This window comes from Pongo pygmaeus, chromosome 19, assembly GCF_028885625.2.
Source record: "Pongo pygmaeus isolate AG05252 chromosome 19, NHGRI_mPonPyg2-v2.0_pri, whole genome shotgun sequence".
NCBI lineage: Eukaryota > Metazoa > Chordata > Mammalia > Primates > Hominidae > Pongo > Pongo pygmaeus.
In genome coordinates this window covers 3,418,160-3,433,785 of record NC_072392.2, presented here as the reverse complement: position 1 = coordinate 3,433,785, position 15,626 = coordinate 3,418,160, and the positions used below count along the sequence as shown (strand labels likewise).

Here is a 15,626-nt window from a genome sequence, read left to right as displayed (position 1 = left end):
GGAGGAACTGACCTCTTGTGTGTATGGAATGACCACAGGGCTCCCTCTCACTCTTGCTGCTCTCCGCTCCTCACACCTGCCCTGTGACCTCAAGTTCGGGATTCAGTTTGTTGCCCAGGGCAGAGTCTGGGTTTTCCTCCGGAAATCAGATGTCAAATCAGGCCTAACTGGCTCCTGGCTCATTCCACAGAAGCAGAATGAGGACCAAGAAACCCTTGGTCAGACGGGCGCGGTGGCTCACGCCTGTAATCCCAGCGCTTTGGGAGGCCGAGGCGGGCGGATCACGAGGTCAGAAGATCAAGACCATTCTGGCTAACACGGTGAAACCCCGTCTGTACTAAAAATACAAAAAATTAGCCGGGCATGGTGGCGGGCGCCAAAATACAAAAAATTAGCCGGGCGTGGTGGCGGGCGCCAAAATACAAAAAATTAGCCGGGCGTGGTGGCGGGCGCCAAAATAGAAAAAATTAGCCGGGCGTGGTGGCGGGCGCCTGTAATCCCAGCTACTCGGGAGGCTGAGGCAGGAGAATGGCGTGAACCCGGGAGGCGGAGCTTGCAGTGAGTCGAGATCGCGCCACTGCACTCCAGCCTGGGCGTCAGAGCGAGACTCCGTCTCAGGGAAAAAAAAAAAAAAAAAAAAACAGAAAACAAAAACAAAAAAAAGTAGGCGGTGGCGCGTGCCTGTGATGCCAGCTACTCAGGAGGCTGAGGCAGGAGAATCGCTTGAACCCCGGAGGCGGAGGTTGCGGTGAGCCGAGATCGTGCCATTGCACTCCAGCCTGGACAACAAGAGCAAAACTCCGTCTCAAAAGAAAAAAAAAAAAAGAAAAAAAGAAAAAGAAACCCTGGTAAGCCAAAGACCCCCAGTCTCAAAGGCCGAGACATCCTGCAGGAAACACTTCTTGAAAGCATATAGACATTTAAAAAAAAAGTCTTAAAAATTTGTTTTTAAAAAGCGTGAGGTTGATAATTATACGCTACAATTACTGGCTTGTGAAAGCTACAAGGTAGGAATGGACAATTTCAGGATCGTGGGCTCTGTTGGAGATGTAGGTGGGTTCAGAAAAGATGTTAATCTTCAGAACTGGATCCCGTTAATTCCCTAAAAAGGAAAAGTGAACTGTGTTCAGTTAATTGAGGATAGAAATTAATAGCAAGGGGCTTTCTGTGTAATCTCACGTGACTTTTTCCTGAGCCTCAGCTTGTTCTCTGAGTTGAAATAGGCAGCTTCTAAGGCCCCTTTCAGCCACAAACCTTGGTTTTCTGAGCCAAGATCCACTCCCAAGAGCTTTCTTTTCTTTTCTTTTTTCTCTTTCTTTCTTTCTTTTTTTTTTTTTTTTGAGACCGAGTCTCACTCTGTTGCCCAGGCTGGAGTGCAGTGGCGTGATCTTGGATCACTGCAACCTCCGCCTCCCGGGTTCAAGTGATTCTCCTGCTTCAGCCTCCTGAGTAGCTGGGACTACAGGTGTGAGCCACCACACCCGGCTAATTTTTGTATTTTCAGTAGAGACACGGTTTCTCCATGTTGGCCAGGCTGGTCTTGAACTCCTGACCTCAAGTGATCTGCCCACTTCAACCTCCCAAAGTGCTAGGATTACAGGTGTGAGCCACTGCGCCCGGCCAAGCTTTGTTTTTCACAAGCTCTTGCCACATACATGGACATGGCTGTTTAGGGTTCAGAGCCCATTTGGCTCAGAAACATTTCTGAGGATAGGGATTTCAGGAGCACTTTATATCTACATAGAAGCTTTCAAGAGTAGCTTGGTTGGGGCATTAGGGCATATTAAAAGGATTCTTACTTAAAGGACTATGAATTGGAGGCAAAGTTGGCTCTGACCCTGGTGGGGTGAGCAGGAGAGCTGGCATTAGGGGAGAGTAGGCTCAGAAAGTGCCCGTTTCTCTTGAAATAGGAAACTTTTTTTTTTCTTGAGACAGGGTCTTGCTCTGTCACCCAGGCTGGAGTGCAGTGGTGCAATCACTGCTCACTGAAACCTCTGCCTCCTGGGTTCAAGTGATTCTCATGCCTCAGCCTCCCGAGTAGCTGGGATTACAGGTGTGCGCCACCATGCTTGGCGAATTTTTTTGTATTTTTAGTAGAGAGGGGGTTTCACCATGTTGGCAAGGCTGGTCTCAAACTCCTGACCTCAACTGATCCGCCTGCTTCGGTTTCCCAAAGTGCTGGGATTACAAGTGTGAGCCACCGTGCCCAGCATGGCCACTTCTTGAAAACTTTTCTGCACTCCCTCCCCAGCTTTCAGCAGGCTGTTCTGTGCTTACAGGCTCACCCGGTGTGCCACACCTGTCTAATGAAGTGCTTAGCGGAGGCCAGTCATTAACCCCCCCACACCACATATGAATCGTGCTCTGGGACAAACAGCACTGCTGTGAGTTAGTCCATATAGCAGGGTTTCTCAACCTTGGTGCTGCTGACATTTTGGGCTGCATAGTTTTTGTTGTGTGAGGGGTGTCCTGCACGTTGTAGAATGTTTAGCAACATCTCTGGCCTACTAGATGCCAACCACGCTTGCCTCTCTTCCCCAGATGTGACAACCAAAAATGTCTCCGTGTTGACAAATGTTCCCTAGGTGACAAAACCACCCCAAGTAGGAACCAGTGATCTATAGTCATATCTGTGGCCGGGCGCAGTGGCTCATCCCTGTAATCCCAGCAATTTGGGAGGCCGAGGTGGGCAGATCACTTGAGGTCAGGAGTTCAAGACCAGCCTGGCCAACGTGGTGAAACCCTGTCTCTACTAAAAATACAAAAATTAGCCAGGCGTGGTGATGCGTGCTTGTAATCCCAGCTACGCGGGAGACTGAGGCAGGAGAATCGCTTGAACTCGGGAGGCAGAGGTTGCAGTGAGCCCAGATCATACCACTGCACTCCAGCCTGGGCAACAGAGTAAGACTCTGTCTCCAAAAAAAAAAAAAAATAGTAATATCTGCTGGCTGTATTCTTTCCTCAAGTTCATACTTTTCACTCATAAGTATTAGCTATACTAGGGTCAAGCTTGGCATCTGTGCAGACAATCATAGTTTTTGGTATTTGCCCATTTAAAATACAAGGTTTTTGAAGGCAGTTCTGTGACCCTTTCACAATTTATATTTATTTTTCCTCTCTGGGCGTCAGTTTCCTCCGCTGTAAAAAGAGGCCTGAGGAGTAGGATTTAATGAGCTTCTAAGTACTGTGTACAAGTCTAAAGCTCGAGGATTCGATGTGGATGTAGAACAACTGATATTCTGAGCCAAGGAGCGGGGGCAATGTCTATTCCTGTTACATTGGGGGTCTGTCCAAGAGCTACTCCCTAATCACACCCACCCCTAAAACTGTTTCTAACTGCTGAACACTGCCTCCTTGTTTTTACCACATCCAGCCTGCTTATTTCCTCCCATGTCTCCACCCACACAACTTACGCACCCACTCACCCTGGGCCCATTTTAAACAGCAGCTCTGTCCTGGGATGACACACCAACCCATGGCCACGTGGAGTCTCACTATGTTGCCCAGGCTGGTCTCAGATTTCTGGGATCAAGTGATCCTCCTGCCTCAACCTTCCCAGTAGCTGAGATTATAGGAGTGAGCCACTGCGCCCCGCTGGGAGGACTCTTTAAACTAGCTCTGTCCAGTAGAAATATGACCTGCAGGCCAGGAGCGGTGGCTCATGCCTGTAATCCCAGCACTTTGGGAGGCCGAGGTGGGTGAATCATGAGGTCAAGAGATTGGGACCATCCTGGCCAACATGGTGAAACCCCGTCTCTACTAAAAATACAAAAATTAGCTGGGTGTGGTGGCGGGCGCCTGTAGTCCCAGCTACTCGGGAGGCTGAGGCAGGAGAATCACATGAACCTGGGAGGCAGATGATGCAGTGAGCTGAGATCTCACCACTGCACTCCAGCCTGGTGACAGAGCAAGACTCCGTCTCAAAAAAAAAAAAAAAAAAAAAATGAAATGTAACCTACAAATGGAGCCAGGCATGGCCTTTTCAATTTTCTAGCAGCCCTATTAAAAGAAATAAAAAGAAACAAGTGAAATTAATTTTAATTGCATATTTTATTTAACCCATTGTATCCAACACATTATCATTTTGGTGTGTGATAATCAAGGCTGGGTGCGGTGGCTCACACCTGTAATCCCAGCACTTTGGGAGGCCGAGGAGGGCGAATCCCTGAGGTCAGGAGTTTCAGACCAGCCTGGCCAACATGGCGAAACCGTGTCTCTACTAAAAATACAAAAATTAGCTGGGCCTGGTGGTTTGAGCCTATAATCCCAGCTACTCGGGAGGCTAAGGCAGGAGAATCGCTTGAACCTGGGAGGCGGAGGTTGCAGTGAGCCAAGATTACACCACTGCACTCTAGCCTGGGCAACAGAGCAAGACTCTATCTTTAAAAAAAACAAAACAACAGTATTAAATGAGATAGTGTATATTTTTTGTCATACTAAATTGCAGTCTGGTGCGTGTTTTACATTTACATCTCAATTCAGACTGGCCACATGTGGCTAACGACTTTGGTATTGGACAGTGAGGCTCTAAACAAATGTCTCTTCCCAGGGCCCTTCTTCCTGCCCCCCCCACCCCATGTCCCCACCCTGCTCTTCTTTCCTCTCCCTGGGGATCCTGCGTAGCCAGCTGGCTCCTCTGTGCCTCTTGTCTTCCACTTCCTCTGTGGTCTCTTGCACGTAGAATCCTTGTTGAGCTCTGGGCCTGGCTGCTCCCTAGGAAAAGGCTGTGCTTCCCCTGTACTCCTTGCCCCGTCCTACCCCTCCTCTCCTCCCTTCTTTCTCTTCTTTGTTCCTGCTTGTTAGGAGCCAAGAGCTGCCGCTGACCAAGGCTGCGGGCTGACAGGGGCAAGTGAGAGGTTTTCCGAGGAGGGGAAGACAGCACTCCCTGGGGGGACGCAAGACGTCTGAGAACTCAGCCTTCTGATGCCTTTCTAAGACCTTAGCTTTGCTAGTTCCTCAAACAGCTGACATTTATTGAGAGCTGAACCACAACTCTCTTCCCCTTCTTCTCTTCTGAACTTTCTGTGGATTCCTCTGGTTGGTTTTTTTGAGATGGAGTCTCACTTTGTCACCCAGGCTGGAGTGCCGTGGCACGATCTTGGCTCACTGCAACCTCTGCCTCCCAGATTCAACCGATTCTCCTGCCTCAGCCTCCTGAGTAGCTGGGATTACAGGTGCATGCCACCATACCTGGCTAATTTTTTGTATTTTTAGTAGAGACGGGGTTTCACCATGTTGGTTGGCTAGGCTGGTCTTGAACTCCTGACCTCAGGTGATCTGCCCACCTTGGCCTCCCAAAGTGCTGGGATTATAGGCTTGAGCCACCGTGCCTGGCCTTATTTCTTCTATTTATAGCACAGAGAATGCTGTTCTCAGCTGAGTCTCACCCCAGTGGAGGGCAGGCCCGGGCAGTTTGCTGCAACTCACCTGCAGCAGCGCCTCAACCGTGAAGTTAGGGAGTGGACGCTGCCCACTGCATTCCTACTCCAGGACATCCTGGGAGGCCTGTGCCCCTCCCCCTGCCCGTGTGTCTGCCCCTGCCCATGTGTTCTCTTCTGCTTCCAGGGGCGGGAGCAGGATGTGAGTAGAATCCTCCAAGCCCTACACGAGTGCCTTGCTGCCCTTCCCCGGCCCCAGCTGCGGAGCGTCGTGGGCATTGGGGTGTCGGGCCAGATGCATGGAGTCGTGTTTTGGAAAACAGGCCAAGGTATGCTGGGCTCGGGGCTGCTCTCAGGCTGGTAGCAGTCACTTCCAGAACTAGAGCAGTGCTGCGCGGGGCTTTCTGTGAAGGGTCGGGTTATCCTGCAGTGGGAATAGGGTCTTATTTCTTGGAGTGGACGAACACGTGCTGCTTCCTGCGTGGGTGAGCATTCTGTTTGTACCAATGTGAGGTGAACAAGGGAACTGCCCACTCCCACATCATCAGCACGTTATCCACGAACAGGCAGAGGGAAGAGAGTGTTTTCTCGGATTCTCCTGAAGGATTCAGCAGAGTGCATTTTCCATAGCTTTCTTTTTACCGTGTCAGTATCTCAGAACATTAGTGCAGACAACTGAGAGATTGGCTGTAGCTGCAAGAGATGCCAGGACATGGAGGGCACACTTTTGAATTGGGGCACATTTGTCGTTGTTTACGTATTTGTGATTTTGAAAATTCCAGGGCATATCTTTTTTTTTTTTTTTTTTTTTTTTTTAAGATGGAGTTTCACTCTTGTTACCCAGGCTGGAGTGCAATGGCGCAAACTCAGCTCATTGCAACCTCTGCCTCCCGGGTTCAAGTGATCTTCCTGCCTCAGCCTCCAGAGTAGCTGGGACTACAGGTGCCCGCCACCACGCCCAGCTAATTTTTGTATTTTTAGTAGAGACGGGGTTTCACCATCTTGGCCAGGCTGGTCTCGAACTCCTGACCTCAAATGATCCACCTGCCTCAGCCTCCCAAAGTGCTGGGATTACAGGTGTGAGCCACCACACCCAGCCGGTATATCCTTTTTATGGGTTCAGTTGCTAAGCATTTCTAGTTGGTTGTCTTATGAAGGTCTGCCACAGTGCAGCGGTGGGTAACCTGTTCTATTTGGCCTTGAGGAGGAGAACTAAGACAGTAAAACCACAATGAGCACTTCACATGCCTGGTGCCTGGCAGAGGACATCAGTTGCATGATCTCATCGGATATTGCCAACAACCTGGTGATATAGGTTACACTGTTGTCCCCATTGTGTGGATGAGAGGTTGAGGTTCAGAGAGGTTAGAATAATATGCTCAGGGTCATATTTCAGCAAGTGAACCCCACTTTTGAATCCAAGTCTGTCCGAGGAGCTTTTAAAGGCCTGGCAGGCTTGTTTTTGGTGGAGGACCAGAGCCGCAGGGGGACACAGTGGCTCAGTGAGAGACTTTCCAGCAGAATGCCCAAGGAATTATGAGGCTCCTGTAGGAAGTTGGGAGCTCCCTGTTACGGCAGGCATTAAAAAAACTTTTTAAGGCCGGGCGTGGTGGCTCATGCCTGTAAATCCCAACACTTTGGGAGGCCGAGGCAGGAGGAGTACTGCTTGAGGCCAGGAGTTCAAGACTAGCCTGGGCAACATAGTGGGACCCCGTCTCTACAAAAGATGCAAAAATAAGTTGGATGTGGTGCGACACGTTTGTGGTCCCAGCTACTTGGGAGGCTGAGGTGGGAGGATCACTGGAGCCCTGGAGGTTGAGGCTGCAGTGAGCTGTGATTGCTCCACTGCACTCCAGCATGGGCTACAGAGCAAGACCCTGTCTCAGAAGACAACAACAACAACAACAACAAATCAAACTTTAAAAGAAATTATATTGGCCAGGCATGATGGCTCACGCCTGTAATCCCAGCACTTTGAGAGGCTGAGGTGGGCAGATCACGAGGTCAGGAATTAGAGACCCAGCCTGGCCAACATGGTGAAACCCCATCTCTACTAAAAATACAAAAATTAGCTGGGTGTGGTGGTATGTGCCTATAATCCCAGCTACTCAGGAGGCTGAGGCAGGAGAATCACTTGAAGCCGGGAGGCAGAGGTTGCAGTAAACCGAGATTGCGCCACTGCACTCCAACCTGGGCGACAGAGCAAGACTCCGTCTCAAAAAAAAAAAAAAAAAGAAACTATAAAAGATTTAATTTAGACAAACAAACAGGGAGAATAGCGCTATGAACCAGCATATACCCGTCACTTAGCTTCAACAAAATCAACATTTTACCATTTTACTGCAGATCAACATTTTAAGCAGAAGATGGACGGCTACTTTGGGGGGCTGTAGTTATGAGGATTTCAACCTTGGATTTATCCCTTTCTACATGGAGAGTCGGCAATTTAGAGTGCCCTGAAGTGCATGGTGACCCGCCTGTCAGTGGGACTGGCATTTAGTGATGCACCCTTTAATCACTCCCAGGATGGGGCTGGGCAATCCTAGGAGCTGATGCAGGCTCTTCCTCCTCCCCTTCCTCCCTCCTGTCCGCCTATTGTCGGGCCCACCGGGGCCGTGGGAGCTGCTTGGCCCCGAGCAGTGGCGGGAGCAGAAGGCGATTAGGATGTCAAGGCTAACCTCTCAGACGGAGTCTAGGTTGTAAAAGCTTTTAAAACTCCTTAATTTTGCATTAATGAGAATAAATGTCCTTTTAATACTAAAACCCTTCCCAAAGAGGACAGCAGAGAGCTGATGATTGTGGTCGGGTCACATGCCTTCCTTTCTGCCTGTCTCCTGAGCTCTCTAACCACCACACAAACCATCAGCCACATCGCTGGAAAGAGCTGCTGGATATTTTATTGAGCCAGCCCACATGCCTTCTGGGATTGTTTTCAGTTTCTGGGAAGCAGGAAAGCCACAGTGTGGTGACGGCGATGCCTGCTTCGTGGAGTCAGGTGAAATCACATTTGGGATCCAGTCTTGTCGATTTTAATGGCAGCCTTAATTCACTTTGGTTTCCCTACCTACAACATAGAAAGCCCTTTGCTAGGCCCTGGGGGAGAGAGAGAAATGAAGGAATGCAGCCTCTACCTTCCAAAACACAGTCAACACAGATGGGCAGGAGTAACTTGAGCAGAGAGCTAAGTGCTTCAGTGAGGGCACCCAGAGCGAGCTGGAGGGGAGGAGACGGAGTGATTCGTGTCTTCTGAAAGGCCTGTGGTTACGCCGGTTTCCAAACTCCATTTTCAGGCCCAGTAAAAGCAGAAGAGAAACCAGGATCATAAAAGAAAGCTAAAAGGCGAGCAGCAGACAGGGAGAAAATATCAGGTAGTGAACAGTGGACAAAGGACAGGTCAGTACATGTAAAGAACCAGTAACTAAGAGAGAACAAGCAGCCCTGTGGAAAAACGGGCGAAGAATACCAACAGGTTATTCCTGGAAGAGGAAATACCAATGGCTGATAAACATCTGGAAAGATGTTCAGCATTGTTAGTCATTAGAGCAGTGCGGATGAAAACAGCAAAGCATCATTTTCCACCCATTGGATGGTAAGAAATCAAAATGTTCAGTAATGTCAAGAGCTGGCAAAGGGAGTGGAAAACCGGTTTATTTTTTATTTTTTATTTTTTTTGAGATGGAGTCTTGCTCTTGTCACCCAGGCTGGAGTACAATGGAGCGATCTGGGCTCACTGCAACCTCTGCCTCCCAGATTCAAGTGATTCTCCTGCCTAGACTCCATTTTGTTCTGTACTAGGAGAAATTCTTCTGCCTTGGGATGCTGTTGATCTGTGGCCTTGCCCCCAGCCCCGTGCTCTCTGAAACATGTGCTGTGTCAACTCAGGGTTAAATGGATTAAGGGCGGTGCAAGATGTGCTTTGTTAAACAGATGCTTGAAGGCAGCATGCTCCTTAAGAGTCATCACCACTCCCTGATCTCAAGTACCCAGGGGCACAAACACTGCAGAAGGCCGCAGGGACCTCTGCCTAGGAAAACCAGAGACCTTTGCTCATGTGTTTATCTGCTGACCTTCTCTCCACTATTATCCTATGACCCTGCCACATCCCCCTCTCCGAGAAACACCCAAGAATGATCAATAAATACTTAAAAAAAAAAAAAAAGTGATTCTCCTGCCTAAATCTCACCTCCCAAGTAACTTATTACAGGCACCCACCACCACGCCTGGCTTTTTTTTTTTTTTTTTTTTGTGATGGAGTCTTACTGTGTTGCCCAGGCTGGAGTGCAGTGGCGCGATCTCTGCTCACTGCAAGCTCTGCCTCCCAGGTTCATGCCATTCTCCTGCCTCAGCCTCCTGAGTAGCTGGGACTACAGGTGCCCGCCATCATGCCCGGCTAATTTATTTTTGGTATTTTTAGCAGAGAAGGGGTTTCACCATGTTGGCCAGGCTGGCCTTGAACTCCTGACCTCAAGTGATCCACCCACCTCAGCCTCCCAAAATGCTGGGATTACAGGTGTGAGCCACCGTGCCCGATGAGCTAAGAGATGTTGAGGATACAAATAGAAGCACTAGCATCTAAATCATAGGAGACCAGAAGGGAAAAATAAAAATGGAGAGGAGGAAATCTTTGAAGAAATAATGGAGAAAAATTTCCTATAATTGACAAAATAAGATGGAACACCCCAGCCTGAAAGGGCCCACAGAATGTTGAAAAGGAGATAAAGACAACCCCCAGCTAGATATAGTCTAGTGAACATTTAAGGATTTCAAAGACAGAATTCCAAAAGCTTGCAGAGCAAAAGATCAGATCCCATATGAAAGAATAAGGATGAGATTGACATTAGATTTTTTTCAACAGCAACATTCTATGTGAAAAGACAATGGAGTAGCATTTTTTTGTTTGTTTTGTTTTTCTGAGATGGAGTCTCACTCTGTTGCCCAGGCTGGAGTGCAGTGGCCTGATCTCAGCTCACTGCAACCTCCGCCTACTGGGTTCAAGCGATTCTCTTGCCTCAGCCTCTGGAGTAGCTGGGATTACAGGCACCTGCCACCATGCCTGGCTAATTTTTGTATTTTTTGTAGAGATGGGGTTTCGCCATGTTGTCCAGGCTGGTCTCGAACTCCTCACCTCAGGTGATCTGCCCACCTTGGCCTCCCAAAGTGCAGAGATTATAGGCGTGAGCCACCACACCTGACCAGGAGTAGTATTTTGATGACCTATCGCGGCACAACAAACTACCTCCAACCTAGTGACTGAAAGCAACAAGCATTTATCATCTCTCATGATTTTTTGAGTCAGGGATTGGGCAGGGCTCAGCCCACTGCCGCTTCTGCATGGTGGTGGTGGAGGTTGCTTGTTAGTGTTCAACTGGTGGACAGACTGGTCGGGGGGTCACGGTGGCTTTACTCAATGCCTGGTACTTTTGTGGGAAGGCTGGAGGCTGGGCTCACCTGGAAACGGTCTGCTGGCTGCTCTTTGCCCGTGGTCTCCTCGGCATGGTGGCCTCGGCGTAGTCGCACTTCTTACCTGAAGGCTGATTCCCCCAGAGAGAGTGAGGTAAGAAGCTTGGGCGGGAGCTGCAATACTTCTTATGACCTAGCCTTGGGAGTCCCAAGATGTGACTGCCTCCACATTCTCCTGGTCAAGCGTGTCACCAAGGTGATTCTATATTCAAGGAAAGAGGATTCAGATGCCAGCTCTTAATGGGAGGAGCAGTGAAAAATTTGCAACAATAGATCACAAAAAGTGCTTTGAAGCATTGAAGGGTAGAAACTTAGAACCAAACTATTATAACTAATCAAACTGGCATTTAAAGATGGGAACATGAGAAATATTTGGTGGCATCTGGGCCTTCAGACACTGCCTGGAAAAACTGACACTGAAATTGGCCTTGGGAGAAATCACTGAATAAGGGCAGAGAAAAATCCAGAGGATGTCACAAGGCACAGATGAAAAAAATCTGATGGTCAGATGTTTTTAGAGTAAATTTGGATGTCTAAAAATCAATCAGGGCCAGGTGCGGTGGCTCATGCCTGTAATCCTAGCACTTTGGGAGGCTGAGGTGGGTGGATTGCCTGAGCTCAGGAGTTTGAGACCAGTCTAGGCAGCATGATGAAGCCCTGTCTCTACTAAAAGTCCAAAAAATTAGCTGGGCGTGGTGGCGTGGGCCTGTAGTCTCAGCTACTCGGGAGGCTGAGGCAGGAGAATCGCTTGAACCTGGGAGATGGAGGTTGCAGTGAGCCGAGATTGTGCCACTGCATTCCAGCCTGGGAGACACAGTGAGACTCTGTCTCAAAAAATAAAATAAAATAAAATAAATAAATAAAATAAAATAAAATAAAAATCAATCAGCCAAGACCTAAGGAAAAGAGAAAATTTACTGGTAATCAAGTAGCAGGAAACCTAGATAATGTTGTCATGATGAGGGTTGGAGGGACAGGGACTGGGGTACTTGAGATTGTGCCAAACATCTTCTCTTATGGGATGTGGGGAGATATGATATCAACTTCAAAAAAGAATAAAAACAAACAGAGAAGTGGGGCAAATGGAGGGAGTATGTGACGTGCCCAGGGTCCCACAGTCATTATGTGGTAGAGCCAAGTACTAAAGCCAGTGCTATCAGGACCCACAGGTGCGGCAGGCTTTATCATGGGACAATTTGCACATATTTTGTCACTCACCAACAGAGTAGTATCAAGGCCGCACCATGCCTAGTCAATTGCTCTTTTCTTCATTTTTGGTCATCTCTTTTGTTCCAGGCTGTGAATGGACAGAGGGAGGGATTACCCCTGTGTTCGAGCCCCGAGCTGTTAGCCACCTGGTCACGTGGCAGGATGGCCGATGTAGCAGCGAATTCCTGGCCTCTCTGCCCCAGCCGAAGTCTCATCTCAGTGTGGCCACGGGCTTCGGCTGTGCAACCATCTTCTGGCTTTTGAAATATCGGTACGGGCAAATGCACTTTGACTCGGGTGCTGGGTTTCCGGGAGCATGAGAATAGGCCGGGGCTGCGTCAGCATCACCCCGCCTGCTGGGCTGTGCCGCAGTGAGTGTGTCCTGGCAGGACAAGATGGAGCATGGCCTGGACCTAGATTGGGTCCAGAACCGCGTCCCTTTGCAGAGGGCTCTCTATTGGTTATCCAGTTCCCACCCAGATGGGGAAAGGAGGAAACAGAGAGGGCAAGTGACTTGCCGAGGGTCACGGGGAGAGTTCGCAGTGTGCTCAGGCCTCCGAGGCTGCTGAGGAGGCTGACGTCTGCTTTCCCAGGCTTGACACTTCCTCCTCTGAGGCCCTTTCACTGGGGCTGACTTAGGCTGGCTTTGCTTGGGGCAGCTGGGAGGTCCTAATCCCAGAGACCCAGCTGGACTTGAGCCATAGCATATGCGGGTGTGGCTGCCACCTGGCCATGGCACAGCTGTTCCCTGCTGCCTGCATCTAGGTGTGGCACATGCTTCCGAGTTCATGTTATACCATGTTGGTTGTTTTTGGTATGAAAAACAGCCCAGAGTTCCTGAAGTCCTACGACGCAGCCGGTACCATCCACGACTATGTGGTTGCCATGCTGTGTGGCTTGCCAAGACCGCTGATGTCCGACCAGAATGCTGCCAGCTGGGGCTATTTCAACACGCAGAGCCAAAGCTGGAACGTAGAGATGTGAGTATCACATCCTTGCAGGCTGTTCCTCCTGCTCCAATCCGAAGGGCAACCCCAGAGCCAGTGCTTCAGTGGGAGCTTTCCCATCTGGGAGTGGTGGAGGGTTCCCGGAGGCCAGGATCAGGGTCCAGTGCTCCCGGCCTGTGCCAGTCACGGGGCATGGGTGGGACCAGTGTAAGCGTGGCCCTGAGCCCTGAGGTAGGGGCCTCAGCCATGCTGTCCTGCTCCTTCATAGCTGCTCAGACCCCAGGTGGGCTCTCCCTTCTCTGTGACCATGGGCCCAGTGTGTAAGTTTCAGAGTACAGCTTTCACTCTGTAATACTTCAACTTAGAGGGCCAGGCACGGTGGCTCATGCCTGTAATCCCAGCACTTTGGGAGGCTGAGGTGGGTGGATCACCTGAGGTCAGGAGTTCGAGACCAGCCTGGGCAACATGGCGAAACCCCATCTCTACTAAAAATACAAAAATTAGCTGGGCGTGGTGGAGTGCGCCTGTAATCCCAGCTACTCTGGAGGCTGAGGCAGGAGAATCACTTGAACCTGGGAGGCGGAGGTTGCGGTGAGCCAAGATTACACCACGGCACTCCAGCCTGGGGGACAGAGCGAGGCTCTGTCTCAAAAAAAAAGAAAAAAGAACTAGAGATAGTAGACTTGAAGGATGCCTTTTAAGTTCTTTTTGAGCAATCATTTGCCTTTTCAGGTACAGAAGTCCAGTGCCCTGTAAGTTCACTTCCTTCAGGGCCCAAATTCTGAGCTCTGAAATAAAACAAAAAGCACCTGGTAGTTCAGGTAAAGGACTTTCCAGCATGTCGTGTGAAATTGACAGCTTCCCATTCACTAACCCTGAGTGACTAACACGTTTGATATTCAGGAGCCTGCTGTGTTTGACTTTGGTTTGGTCTGTGCTCACCAACCATAACGGCGCCGAACCTCCAGCTGCCTCCCTTTGCAGAGTTTTTGAGCTCCCTTCAAACACGGGAGGCTGGACTTGATCACGGCTGCTTATGTTGTTTGTTTTCTTTCCTGGAAGGTGAATCCTAAGCTTATGAAAGCCAGTGTACTCTATTGACAAAGCCTAAGCTCATGGTTTTAAAAAAGCCAGAGAAGCTGCCTGTGAGGGCGCTGAATTCTACTCCCCCTTCGGCCACGTGTGTCCTATAGCACTTTCCTGTGCAGAGTTTCCTGGAAACAAACAACAACAACAAAAGAAAGCAGCTAGGTGTGGTGGTGCAGGCCTGTAATCCCAGCTGCTTGGGAGACTGAGGCGGGAGAATTGCTTGAGCCTGGGAGGTTGAGGTTACATTGAGCAGTGATCACACCACTCCACTCCAGCCTGGGTAACAGAGCGAGACCCTGTCTCAAAAAAAGAAAGAAGGAGCCGGGTGCGGTGGCTCACGCCTGTAATCCCAGCACTTTGGGAGGCTGAAGCTGGTGAATGACGTGAGGTCAGGAGTTCAAGACCAGCCTGGCCAACATGGCGAAACCCCATCTCTACTAAAAATACAAAAACTAGCCAGGCATGGTGGTGTGCGCCTGTAATCCCAGCTACTCTGGAGGCTGAGGCAGGAGAATCGCTTGAACCTGGGAGGTGGAGGTTGCAGTGAGCCGAGATGGTGCCACTGCACTCCAGCCTGGGCAACAGAGCAAGACTCCATCTCAAAAAAATAAGTAAAAAAGAAAGAAAGAAGGAAGGAAGGAAGGGGAAGGGAAGGACGGAGGTGGGGGAAGGGAGGAAGGAAGGGAGGGAAGGAAGGGAGGAAGGGAGGAAAGGAGGGAAGAAGGGAAGGAAGGGAGGGAGGGAAGGAATGGAGAGAGGGAGGAAGGAAGGGAGGGAAAGAGGGAAGGAGGGAAGAGAAGGGAGGGAGGGAGGGAGGGAGGGAGGAAGGAAGGATCCCTTAAATTCCAGAAACCTAACTGTGGGTCCATGTGGGTGTCCACTTTTGTTTTATAGACTGAGGAGCTCGGGTTTTCCTGTCCACCTGCTCCCAGACATCGCCAAGCCTGGCAGTGTGGCGGGCAGAACTTCCCACATGTGGTTTGGAATCCCAAAGGGGACGCAGGTGGGAGTGGCCTTGGGTGATTTACAGGCCTCTGTCTATTCCTGCATGGCCCAGAGGACAGATGCAGGTAAGTTTTTCTTTTGTTCTGTCCTCAGACTTACACTGTCGCCTGCCTCATAAGCACTAGCTCTGTGCGAGTCTGCAGGGCACACAGAGCTTAGCAGTCTTGGCATCCTGCTGGAGATCATTATTCTGTAAAGATGAAAAGCACCCTCATCCTTGCAGGTAAAATCCTCTATTGAGGGAGCTTACAGGCCAGCAGGGCAAGTTCTGTCCCTGAGCACTGACCATCTGTGCTGACCCCCTCGGGGGCCGGGTGAGAGAAACGGCTCTTTCTAGCTGTCTGATTTCTGTGTGACTCCGGGCCCAAGAAAACAGATGAGCTGATGAGAGTTTTGGTTACTGTGTTGGAAGTGATGTCAGATCTGATTAGAAGTGCAGAATAGTCTGGGCGTGGTGGCTCACGCCTGTAATCCCAGCACTTTGGGAGGCTGAGGCGGGCGGATGACAAGATCAGGAGTTCAAGACCAGCCTGGCCAA

At 49.9% G+C, this 15,626-nt stretch overlaps 1 protein-coding gene across 2 annotated transcripts in view; it reads left to right on the top strand.

Moving 5' to 3' along the window:
* The window catches only part of SHPK (sedoheptulokinase), a 28,009-nt gene that overhangs the window by 723 nt on the left and 11,660 nt on the right, over positions 1-15,626 (top strand). For both annotated transcript variants that reach the window (XM_054459286.2, XM_054459285.2), the window contains exons 2-5: positions 5,566-5,707; positions 12,135-12,318; positions 12,875-13,027; positions 14,978-15,153. In XM_054459286.2, the coding sequence (XP_054315261.2) occupies positions 5,566-5,707; positions 12,135-12,318; positions 12,875-13,027; positions 14,978-15,153 (655 nt within the window). The remainder of the gene's footprint in view (positions 1-5,565; positions 5,708-12,134; positions 12,319-12,874; positions 13,028-14,977; positions 15,154-15,626) is intronic.